Raw genomic sequence first — 12,036 nt, forward strand, 5'->3', positions numbered from 1 at the left:
CTTTTTCGATTTCTTTTAATAGAGTCTTATAGTTTTCATTATATAGATCCTTCATGTGTTTCGTTAGATTTTTTCCTAGGTATATTATTCTTTTTGTTGCAATTGCAAAAGGAATTATTTTTTCCACTTCTTTTTCTGACACTTCATTATTAGAGTATAGGAACACTATGGGTTTAGTTTTTTTCTATTATCTTTTAACCAAGAATTATTTTTTTACTTTCTTTTGCGCTTTGTCATATATTATCTAGTACTCCTTGTTGCCAGAAATAAAAGTCTGTGCTAAATTTTTTATAAACATTATTTAGCCCAAATGTTAATAGTGCCCAGAGGTTATTAGTATTAATGATTTGATTTTTTTTTGACTGCCACTTTTTTTAGACATATCTGTAAGTATTTCATTAACATTTGCTAGATGACAAGCTGTACCTTTATTTTTTCTTTTTTAAATCTAAGTTTCAATACCAGTGGACTAATTGCTAGAAAAGATTGAGTATCCTAACATTTTTGTCGATATCCTTTTAGATATTTAAAACATGAAATATTACTGAGGCTTGAAATCCTTTTTACCACTTCCCTATGCCTTTCCTTTAGAAGTTTACCAAACCATCTCTTCCTGCCCCCAACCCCCGCATGCTTTGTATTCTTAGATAAAATGTTTCTAAGGCACTTGTAAAATATCTTCAGAAATACTTCATCCATCTTATTTACATGATTGACTTACTAAAATTATTTTTTATTCTTATATACATAACCAAGATAGATATTGCCTGCTTTAATGTGACAGATTTCAAGTTAACGAAGTCCAAATAGATGCAGTTCTTGTCACCTGTTAAATTACCTATCTGTTGGAAAAATTAGATTTTTCCCCCCAAAAGTCTTTCTAAAGCTATTAAAAATATTTTTTTATTTCTTATACATCCTTCAGAAAAAGTATTTGAGGTAAAATATTTGAGTATTTTTTTATTGTTCTGACTCACAAAAGGAAATTGAATTTGGATAGGTTAAAATTCACAAGTACGTGTCTCCAAGTTTTTTGTTTTGTTTTGTTTTTTTAGTGGGATGGTAAGCATCATGGTCATGTTGCAAAAATGATTCCTATGGAGAAAGGAAAATTGACAGAATATTCTGTGATGATTGTTAGTGGGGGAATTATTTTAATGTATCTTTTGAATAATGCTAGGTAAATTCAAGTGTCAGTATTCTCTTTTTTTTTCTTTTTATGATTTAGAATATGTAAAAGCTCAGTGAAAATTATATCATTCAAATTTTCCTCTGCTTTGCTATTTTTTTATTGGATGCCAAGGCATTGGGGCTACAGTGGTGAACAGGACAAACCATGTCCCTATTCTCATGGAAATTTTGGTTCTAGTAGAGGGATAATAAGTAAATAATTTTGGTTGTGATAAATAAGGACAATGAATTAATGTGAGATCTTGAGAGAACTGGTAACATTAGACTTAGAAAGTTTATTAAACTTAATACTTCCTTGTGTTTAAGTGGAAATTCAGACCTTTTCAGGTAACCATTTGATCCACAGCAAGCATCTCTTCTTGTCTTGCAAATAAATATTTAAAATTTTCAAGTCAGAAAATAACTAAATTATAGCTGTTATGTAGATTACCTGGGCTCTTTGATTTTTTAAAACAGTTATTTTTATTTCTTTGAGAGAGAGCAAATTTGATTAACAAAGACAATTTACAAGTAACAATCTTAGCTCATTTTTAGAACTGTCAGCAGGTAGTGTTTGGTATGATTGCCCTGGCTGCAGTTTTAATAAGTACTAAAAGAAGCAAATTTTATTTATTAATCTAAAAATAATGATCTGAATTTTTCGAGGCCCAAAAAGAACACTTTAAAATTAGCAAATTTAAATTTATTAGGAAGTTTTTGTACTAATATTAAAAACAAAACCAGTACCATTAATATAATTGCCAGAGAAAACAACTACTTTATAAAGTTTTTCTTTAATATTTGTTATAATAAGCCACATTTGGAGTATTAATAAAATTCAGTAGCCAAGGAAAGAGATGCTTTATATTCTATCATGTTTTTGACACTTTGGTTAGATGTTCTTTCCTTTTAATGCCATTCATTTGATTTTTTTCTATGGTCTACTAAAACATGGAAAAACATCTTAATTCTTTTCAGTAGTTATCCAGGTAAAAAGACAAATATAAATAGTGTGATAAATGTAATTATGCTTCAATTTTTAAAATAGATTTATTACAAGAGTTTCAAAGGAGCATTTTGCTCAGTATATGAGTCAGGAAAGAGAAATGAGCCCAGACCTTTGCCAGAAGTGTTGTTAAAGGAAGTATTATGAATAACATATAGGAAGAAAAGATGCCTAGGTAAGGTTATCTTTGAATAGTAACTAAGTAACGTCTATGCCTGACACAAACTTGAAAATAAATGTTTAGATGGTCAACAAAAATATATAGTTAAAATTTTTATGGAAGAGTTATATAAAGCCAAATAAAACTAATAGAAACAAAATTACTTATAGCATCTTTCAAAGCACTTCTACTATTATTTTCCTATTAACATAATCTTTGCCAGTTCTGTCTTGTTCTGTTTTTCTTTTTATTAAGTAACGCCATTCTCCAAATCTTTCTGGACTGTCTTCATACTGGAGTGAATTTTCTGTGTATTCAAGGAAACTTTGCTTCAGTGGTCCTGGAAACTCTCAACTTTTTTATATTTGAATACTTTCATACCTCTAAAAAATTGCCACCTCCCTGTCTCCACCTCCACCAGTACTCCTAGTCATTCCATGGTTTATTTTTATCATTAGCATTTATCACCAAAAACATTTGCTTATTTTCTGTCTACCCCTACTAAAATGTAAATTCCATGAGAATTTTTGTTTGCTCATTGCTGTAATGTCTGTCAGATAATAAACATGCAATAAAGATTTGTTGAATGAATGTCTTGATTTTCTCAAAACTTTATCCTCTTTTCACTTGTATTGATAAGATTCTTTCTCTGTACATTTTTTTTTATGGGTTTCTTATCACCTTAGTAACAAATTGAAGTATCTTCACTAGTTCATATACATTTTATCTTTAATATACATATCCTTAACCCATCAATTAATTTGTTCTTCCTGTTTATTTAACAAAGTCATTTATCTTCGGCTTACCTGTGTATTTTTTCTTTTTTTTAAAGCACTTTAATGATGAACATCTTTGATGCTAAGTGAAGTCTGGAAAGTCAGTCAGTTTTTTTAGCCTTTGGTCTCTCTTACGTCTTGTATATTTTTTAATGTTACTTATAAGATTGGAGTAGGAATTTAATGTTACTTATAAGATTGAAGTAGGAATTTTTATAAAAATATGGTTAGACTTCTCTGAAGAACTATTAGAACTAAATAGTGGTTTTAGAAAAATTTGGGATTTTAAAATTTGTGTAATTTTTAGCTGCCTTACCTTTCAGACTTAATTTAAAATTAATACTTGGAAATAAAAGGTAGATTTTTTTCCCCCATTAACTCCAACTTTTCACTCCTACTTTCACTCCTACTTTTTCCAACAAAAGTCACATATGTGGTAAATGGGGCCAAAATTTAAGCCTGGGCATTCTGACTCTACCAGAGTATGCTATACTAGGCATTCAGATTCCACTAAACTAGAGTACATTTTGAGATATGTGGAGATAAGTTTGAATTCAGCACTTTATTATAGCAGTTTGCGTCATCCAAATATAATTGAACTTCATAGTGTAAAAGGCCAAACTGTATTAACACGTCAGGTCATTGATGATACCATGTGCTGAAAGGAAATATGAGATTGCTTTCATCTTTATGGAAAGACTTAGCATTAAGAACATGGGGTAACAGAGTAGGTAGGAAGTGGGGAGCCAGCTAATGAAGAAGGTGGAGGAAAAGAGGTAGTGGACCATATTGAAGATTCCTATATAGTTGGAGACTTTCCTTATATCAGTGTACCAACATAAAATGTTACATGGTAAATCAATTTAATTGCTTGGGAAATATAAATTGATATTTTCTAGTTGATTTATCAATTTTGACTGATGTTACCCCAAAATTATCTTTTATATTGAAGTTGAGATAAAGCTTTTTAAAAAAATAATTTAGAATAAGCTAAAATTTAAAGCCTTAGAGTGAATTTGAATGTTCTTAGTTCTGACTTAGTTTGTCTTCACTAAATACGATATAAAAAAAGCAGCAATTGCTTTTTTCATACATCTTATTTATGATTTCTTTTAGTATGTATAATGATAGTCCTGATAATTTTTGCTTTAAGACAAGGAAATTAAAAATTAGAATGAATTCAGAATTTATTCCTTTAAGTTCATTTAGCTATTATGTAATTTGTTTTTAACTGGAAAATTCATTTATTATATATCCAAACTTAATATCAATCCTTGGAGTAAGTGATTTTAGCAATTTTTGACACATTCTTAACATTATTACTTGTATTTATCTAAAATGATGCACATACTGAGTATGTTCTTTTCTTTAAATATATGCATATTTTTAAAGAGCTAGTAAATACAATACAGAAGAAAAAATTTTGAAACTTTAATTCATATCTATAAAGAATTATAGATAAAAGATTAATTCTAATTAGCCTCTGGTGTTATGCCATACACTGGCTATGGAAAAACCGTTAATGGATCTAGGATTATACATCTTTAAAAAGCAATATACTTTCCATAATTATTTGTTTCCTCGTCATACCATTTTTAAGAATGATTCAGAAAGAATTGAATATTTAAAAAACTTATTATTCAGTAACTAGCTATGTCTGAATATGTAGTGAAAGCCAAATTGTAAAGACACTCACAGTTATTTCTATAATCTTGTGAAGATTTCAGTAATATCATATGACACTCATCAATCTTATAGTCTAATTCATCCCAGACCTTTGTAGCGTGTCATTGTTTGTGGTTGAAATGTCAAAACACGATGTGTTTCTTCATTTTCTCCAAGAGATGGCATAAACAGAAGGTGCATACTCTATGTATTACCTAAAATGAATAATTTGAGAGCATTCAGTTCTTTGTGAATCATGTTGTACCATCAGAATGTGTATGTATTCATGTCACTAAAATTTTGACAGAAATCAAAGGAAGTAGAATATCTATTGTAAATAGAGGAGAGAAATAATGATCCACTTAAGGAGAGCTCACTTTCATGAAATGATCCTAAGATAGGATTTTTAATAAAGTAACTAGCTTTCTTAATTTTAATATCAGTTGATATTTTTAGTTCCCTCAGATAAGTAACAAAACCAAAACAGGTATATGGGCATGCGTAATCTTTTATTGAGGAATGTTTAATTATCTAATACCTAAAACTCAGTACCAAATAAACATTAGACCAGTTCAATTTAGACACTTTTATTTTGTGGGTATTGGATATGTTATTAACAAGTCTATATCTGTATTATAATTTTAGATATTTTATTCATTTACTTAAAGTTGCAAAAGAGTTAAAACCTCTTTTCCACATTTACTTATTTTTAAAGCTTTTTAATTGCAGTATAGCTTACCTACAGAGAAGTACACAAATCATGTTATACTTTGTTCAGTAATTACCTGGCCAGCATTACCCATAAAACAATCTTTGGGTGTCTTTTTACAGGAGACTTTGCAGCAGTTGATCATGATGTCATTGCCAAATGTCTTAATCATTGGCAAAAATCCCTTTTCTGGTAAGTATTAAAATTAGCACAATGTGATAATAAGTCTTATCCTTGTCTAATACTGTGATGCTCTCCCAGATCTTTCTTATTTACATCAACAGACTAGGCTTTTCATGACTTTATAGGGTTAAGTTGGAGGTGATAGTCCATTTTATATAGAGAAAATAAACAGAATATTTGTAAGTTGGAGTTGGGATCAGATGGATCATACATACATTTTATATTAAGTCCAATGTTTTTTTTGACTTTACTAAATTAATACTTCGGTGATTTTTTTAGAGTCTCATTATAAACAAAGATGGAAGGTAAAATGTAGCTGCAGGCTTAAAGGAACATAATCTTAGAAAAGAAGTGATTTTTGAAATAATTTCTAGGTTTCTTTTTATATATCTGCTATCTACCATTGCCAAAGTAGTTCGAATCTAAGGTTTTACTGATTGATATGTTGTAATTTATATTAAACTACTTTTGAATGGAAAGATGAGAATCAGTTTCTTAGATCATTTATTTTTTAAAAAAGTTTCTGCCCTTTACTAGATTTTAAATGTGTTCAGAGTTTTAATTTTTGAACAATTGGGAAATTAGCTACTGCCTAACAGTTTCAACAATGGACTTATTTAAAAGGCTACATGTAACTCAAAGTCGATTTTTTCCACTCCACCGCAACTTTCAATCAAAACAGACAAAAATAAAACCAAAATAAATGCTAAAATCAAGCAACTGTTTTTATTAAACTACCAATTAGATGGAGGTGAATTAGGTGTTTAGATAGCCTTTAAGAGATATTCTGGAATATTTGATTATGCAAGTAAATGAAACAGTATTTTATATGTAGAATGAAATTATTTTTACTTCCACATGCATTTAGTAATTACCAAGTAATATTAAGAAAATGGTCTGTGTGTTTTGGTGAGAGATACAGATTACTGGGAAGTCATGTAATAATTAGTATGAAATAGAAACATGTAAAAATGTTAAGACAAAATATGGAGCTATTAGTTATTCTTAAAGTTGACAGATTAATGAGGATTAGGGAGGGACCTTTAGTAGTCAGGTCAGAGAAGACGACACAGATGTTACAGCAGTGCCTAGGATTGTGATTAGTAAGTAGGTTACTAGAGGGATGAGGGGAAAGGGAAGAAAGGCAGGCAGAGGGAGTAACAAAAGTAAAGGCAGAGTATGCATGTATGTATATGTGAGGAAGGGTGATAATGTGGCTAAGAAAGTAGGTTGTTTCTTGGAGAGTAGGAGGATATGTTTGAAAAGATAATTTGGACTTTATCTTAGATTGACCTGATGGTGAAATTCTAGCCTAAAGAATTGACCTTTTTTTTTTTTTTTGTCAGTTGAATGTTTTAAGAAAAGCTAAATTCAGTTGGACAGTGAATGTGCTCTCCAGTTTGTTACAGACCATTACTTCTATCCAGCTTGTTACGTACATTTATTTTACCAGCCTCACTGTAGCTGACATTTAAAGTTTTGATTCTCATTAATCTACGTAGTGGAAAGCCATTTATATTTTATAGGTAGATGAATCATGTAAGATGTGTGTTTTAGAAAGAAAACACTAATAGGCTTAAAAGAAGTCAAACCTATTAGGAACTATGTTGGCTGACTTTGTGGCATGTCTCTATATTAGCAATTCTTAAGTAAGCATGTTGGTGTAGTGCAATCATTTATGGAAAAGTAGTGGATTTATAGTGAGCATACTTTATTGCACAGAGTATTGAAGCGTATTTTATCTATACCGCAGCCCTTCAAAATTGAGATCCTTGCCCATTTCTTTTGCTATTACCACATTGTGCATACACAGAGCTATTATTTGGAATTCTCCACTGTACATGTAGACTTAATCCTTTGGTCAGGTTGTGAATATTACCTCTAGAAATGATTCTACCAGTATAAGAGAATTTAACTGAAGGAAAATGTTGTACTTAGTAATTGTTTTTATTTCAGAACAAGGCACAGAAGAAGTTAAAAAGTTGCTTCTACTTTTACTGGGTTGTGCAGTTCAGGTAAGTTAAACTATTTCTTCATATTTCATTTTAATAACTTGTTTTTTCAGGCTCTAGTTTCTGAAAGACTTAAGGATAGGCCATTGGTTTCAAAGTCTGTATTAGAAATTTTAAATAACCGTAACCTCCTAAAGAGATTTTGAAGAAGAAGACTTATTCTGTTACTTTTTTTCAAGCTTTAGTTGTATTATCAGTCATATTTAAAATCTTTAATTTTTCTTTTCTTATTTTGAGTCTTCTAATGGTCTCAAGTTTTTCAAGTGTCCTTAGAGATACCCTTAAAAACCTCTTTCAAAAAATTCTTATGATTAATGCATGCATGTGTGTGTGTTATTGAAGGGAAGTGGGATTAACAGTAAAAAAGGCAGAAATTATAAAAAATGTTTCAGAAGTCTGAATTATTACCCTTTTGATCGGTGATTATATTAATAATCATTGCTATGATTTATTGAATGCCTACTTTGAGTCAGATATGAGACCTTATATAGATTTTCTCATAATATCTCTTTTCAGGTAAGGTGATTGGTGTTTAGGTAGGGTGATATTCAAGTTATCCAAATTAGGACACTTATGAGAGTCAAAAGGTGGAACTGGGTATGTAAACTGGGACTGTCCCAGACAAACCAAGATGGTTGCTCTAGATTAAGATACATATTGCTAGTAGGCTAAAGAATTGAGATTCAACTCCAGTCTGACTTCAAAATATATTATACTTTGTTGGTTTTTACTTTAATCAGCCATAGTTTGGATGAGTCATCAGTACTACTGTAAACTATCTCAATTATTTGTAGAATGAAGTTATTTGTAAATAAATAAATAATATGTTTACATATATATGCCAGAAATTATATATCCATGAGATTTTGGACTTTTAGAGCTGACTGCTTAAGAGTTAAATGTACAATGTATGTTATTAGAATTTTATGCTGTGTAATGTACAAGTGTATACTTCATAATTGATTAAATATTAAGTTAAATATAGTGTTTGTTCTAATTTGGTCATCAGATTCTGAGTTAGAAACAGTCTTTAATTTACAACCTTTGTGTACTGTATTTGCTTTTAAAAAATACCCTCTGTTGGTGAATGTTATGTAAATTTAGATAACTTAGTGACAGCATAAATTTGGTTGTTGTTCCTGGTTACTATTTGGTTGTTAATTGCTGGTTACTAAAACTGGCAGTGGTAATGGAGCAGAACCAGGGACTTCTTTTAAATAAACAGTTTAGGGAAAGCCTAAAATGTTAAAGAAACCATCATTATTACCAACTGTAAAAGCAACAAAAGAAGATTATAAAATCTAAGCTGCTTTACCCCACTTTACTATTTTTTATAACTCACTCAGATGCTGGAAAATTAAAAGGATGGTATGGAAATAATATTCCTTTTTCTAATAAGCTAAATAAAGTTTATGATAGATTAACTATCCCAGCCTCTTTTAGTTCTGCCAATTCCTAAAGAAATTTACCATGAATTTTTTTTACATTAAATGACTGTTGATATTCATGTTTTAAAACAACTTCTGTCATTTTACTTTACTACCAGAGTAAAGCAGAGGTATGTAACGGGCCTGTTTTTTTAAAAAATTACTTAATGTAGACATGCTAGAAATCAGCAATTATAGTGTCAGATATGTACATTCCTTCTTACTGATGCACAGAACTAAATACATAAAGTAAAATAATATACATATAGACCTACCCTTTTCAGTATCCTGTCTCCTAAAAGAGTTTACATTAATGTCAGTATGTAATTAAAACAAGAGATTTTCTAGCAATGTTCAGTGTTTTTAATTTTTCCTATTAATAGCTGGTTATGATGACCTGTTTTTAACTTTTTTAAACAATTTTTTTAATTTTTATTTTTCAATTATAGTTGACATTCAACATTATTTTATATTAGTTTCAAGTGTACAGCATAGTAGTGAGACATTTATAGAATTTACAAAGTGATCCCTTTGGTTAATCTGGCACTGTACATAATTATTACAATATTATTGACTGTATTCCCTATGCTGTATTTTACATCCTTTTACTTCAGATTCACATTATCTGGGAAGGGTTTGTAAGGTAGATATTATTTAAAATGGTCATTAGAAAATGGAGGAAGACTATTTGGGTGGATTAATGTATAAGGGAAAGCTCAGAATGGGAAAATTGTGTAAAAGAATAATCATATAAATATACACTGGTATGACATTGTAAAGTAAGTTAGAAAATAGGCAATTTCGAGATGTTTAGAGAGAATGGCTATGTGGAGGTAAGTTTTAAGGTTGAGGGGAGAAATACATTAACTTTATAATTTTTTTAACTTAAGGGGAGTAGTTCAAAGAGTCAATAAATGAAATGTATTAGCAGTATGAAAGAGTGACCTTAGGGAAATGTGGCTTGGGTCAGTGAAGAGTAATCTGTAGCAGTATGTTTGGAAGATGTCCAGGACCCAAAGCAGCAAATTTATTTGAGAATAAAGAAACAGTAAATATAAGCAGGTTTATTTTTTTCATAGTAAGAGAGGATAGGTTTCATCAGTTGTATAAAACAAAGATTCAAGGAGATCATCCTTCTAACCTGAATCAACATTGTTCACAGTTTTTATAGATACGAGGAGGTGGCAAGGTTATCAGACCTTGGTCTTTGATGTAAAATGAGTTTATCAAGAAAATTGTAAATCAGTTTTTGTATATACATTTTAATCACAGCAGTTTTTTTTTTAATTGAAAGCCCTTAGTACTTGTATCTATTTTGATGCCAGAATTGCAGATAAAGAAAAGAAGAAGGATTCAATTTTGAAAAATATTGCTTCATTCTGTATTTTTATTGATTGATTGATTGATTTCTTTTTATTATGGTGACATGGGTTAATGAAATCCAGTAAGTTTCAGGTGTACAATATATATATATATTGCATTGTGCGTTCACTGCCCACAGTTAGATTTCTTCCTTTCACCACATATTTGACCCCTTTTCTCCCACCTACGTCCCCCTCCCCCCTCTTCTATCCTCTGGTAACCACTAGTCTATCATCCATGTCCATGAGTCTCTCTTTGTTTATCCTGTTCATTTGTTGCTTTTAGGTAGGCTGGAAAGGTTTGGCTTTTCAATAATCATTAGTTTATAAAGGCTTTTTTTTTTTTAAGTTTAAGTAATCATTGTTGAAAATAAAAGGCAATAAAAATGAAGATGGTTTTCCCACATATAAATGATATCATGTGGTTTTCAACTTTTTCTGTCTGGTTTATTTCGCTTAGCATGATTATCTCAAGGTCAATCCATGTTGTTGCAAATGGCAATATGTATTTTTAAATATTAATAACCCGATTTTTAATAATGGTACCAGATGCTGTAGTAAAGGACAAGAAGTTTAAATTTTAGAAGCAGACAAACCAAACAATAACAGTATGAGGAAGTAATTACCATAATACAAGATAGATTGGTGCACAGAAGAAATATTTTCTTAAGTCTGATTGTAGAGTCAGGGAATGTCTCTCTGAGAAGGTAGTATTTGAAATGAGAACAAAGATATTGATGTAACAACTCGTTGGGAAACATTAAGTATGACTGGAATGTAATGTGCATGGGTGAGAATGGCAAGAGATTAGACTGGAGAGTTGCCAGGGATTGGGTCACTCACTGAAAGGACTGGATTTGCCAGTTGCCAGGGATTGGGTCACTGAAAGGACTAGATTTGCCATATTAAGATTGAATTTAGATTTTATCCTGTAGGTATTTGGGAGCCACTAATGCTAATGACATCGAATGTGTTAATCAAAATTTTCTGTCAGAGCCTTCAATTGTAACTACATGAACAATTAGCAATCTTTGTTGATGCCGAAGAGCCAAAATATACTTTAGGACAAGAAACTATTGATGAAACCAATCAGGCAACAGTATTGTGTGAATACTTTCTAGAATGTAATCTGTATTACAGAAAATCTTTTCATCTAGTAGTTGAATAGGTTAAAAATATAATATTTAGTATAATATATAAAGATCAATTTCATGTTATACTTGTGATTTGTATGTAGAAATAGCAAATCACACTTGCTGATATGATACTAGAGTCTAGGAATTCAATGGACCACAGGTTGTAAAAGATGTATTCATGAAAAGAAATGGAAAAGGAAACAAGCATTAGGAAATTGAATTTTTTCTTTAAGAGGAAACAGGATTCAGAAACAGTAAGTGATCCAAATATCTTAACTCACAGAATAAATTATAATTAAGACACTTTTATCCTCAATTATACATAAATATAAGCCACAGGAATAACTTTGGATATGAAGAAAATGATTCAGGGCCAGGGCTTGAGAATTTTCATTATTGACTAACTAAACCAGTCTAGTTTCAACAGAATC

At 30.4% G+C, this 12,036-nt stretch overlaps 1 protein-coding gene across 7 annotated transcripts in view; it reads left to right on the forward strand.

Annotated features, from left to right (window-relative positions):
* Nucleotides 1-12,036, forward strand: part of CCDC88A (coiled-coil domain containing 88A) — a 116,353-nt gene that overhangs the window by 36,058 nt on the left and 68,259 nt on the right. For all 7 annotated transcript variants that reach the window (XM_006909592.2, XM_025045217.1, XM_025045213.1 and 4 more), the window contains 2 exons: nt 5,609-5,678; nt 7,626-7,684. In XM_006909592.2, the coding sequence (XP_006909654.1) occupies nt 5,609-5,678; nt 7,626-7,684 (129 nt within the window). The remainder of the gene's footprint in view (nt 1-5,608; nt 5,679-7,625; nt 7,685-12,036) is intronic.

The sequence above is a fragment of the Pteropus alecto genome, unplaced genomic scaffold (assembly GCF_000325575.1).
Source record: "Pteropus alecto unplaced genomic scaffold, ASM32557v1 scaffold131, whole genome shotgun sequence".
NCBI lineage: Eukaryota > Metazoa > Chordata > Mammalia > Chiroptera > Pteropodidae > Pteropus > Pteropus alecto.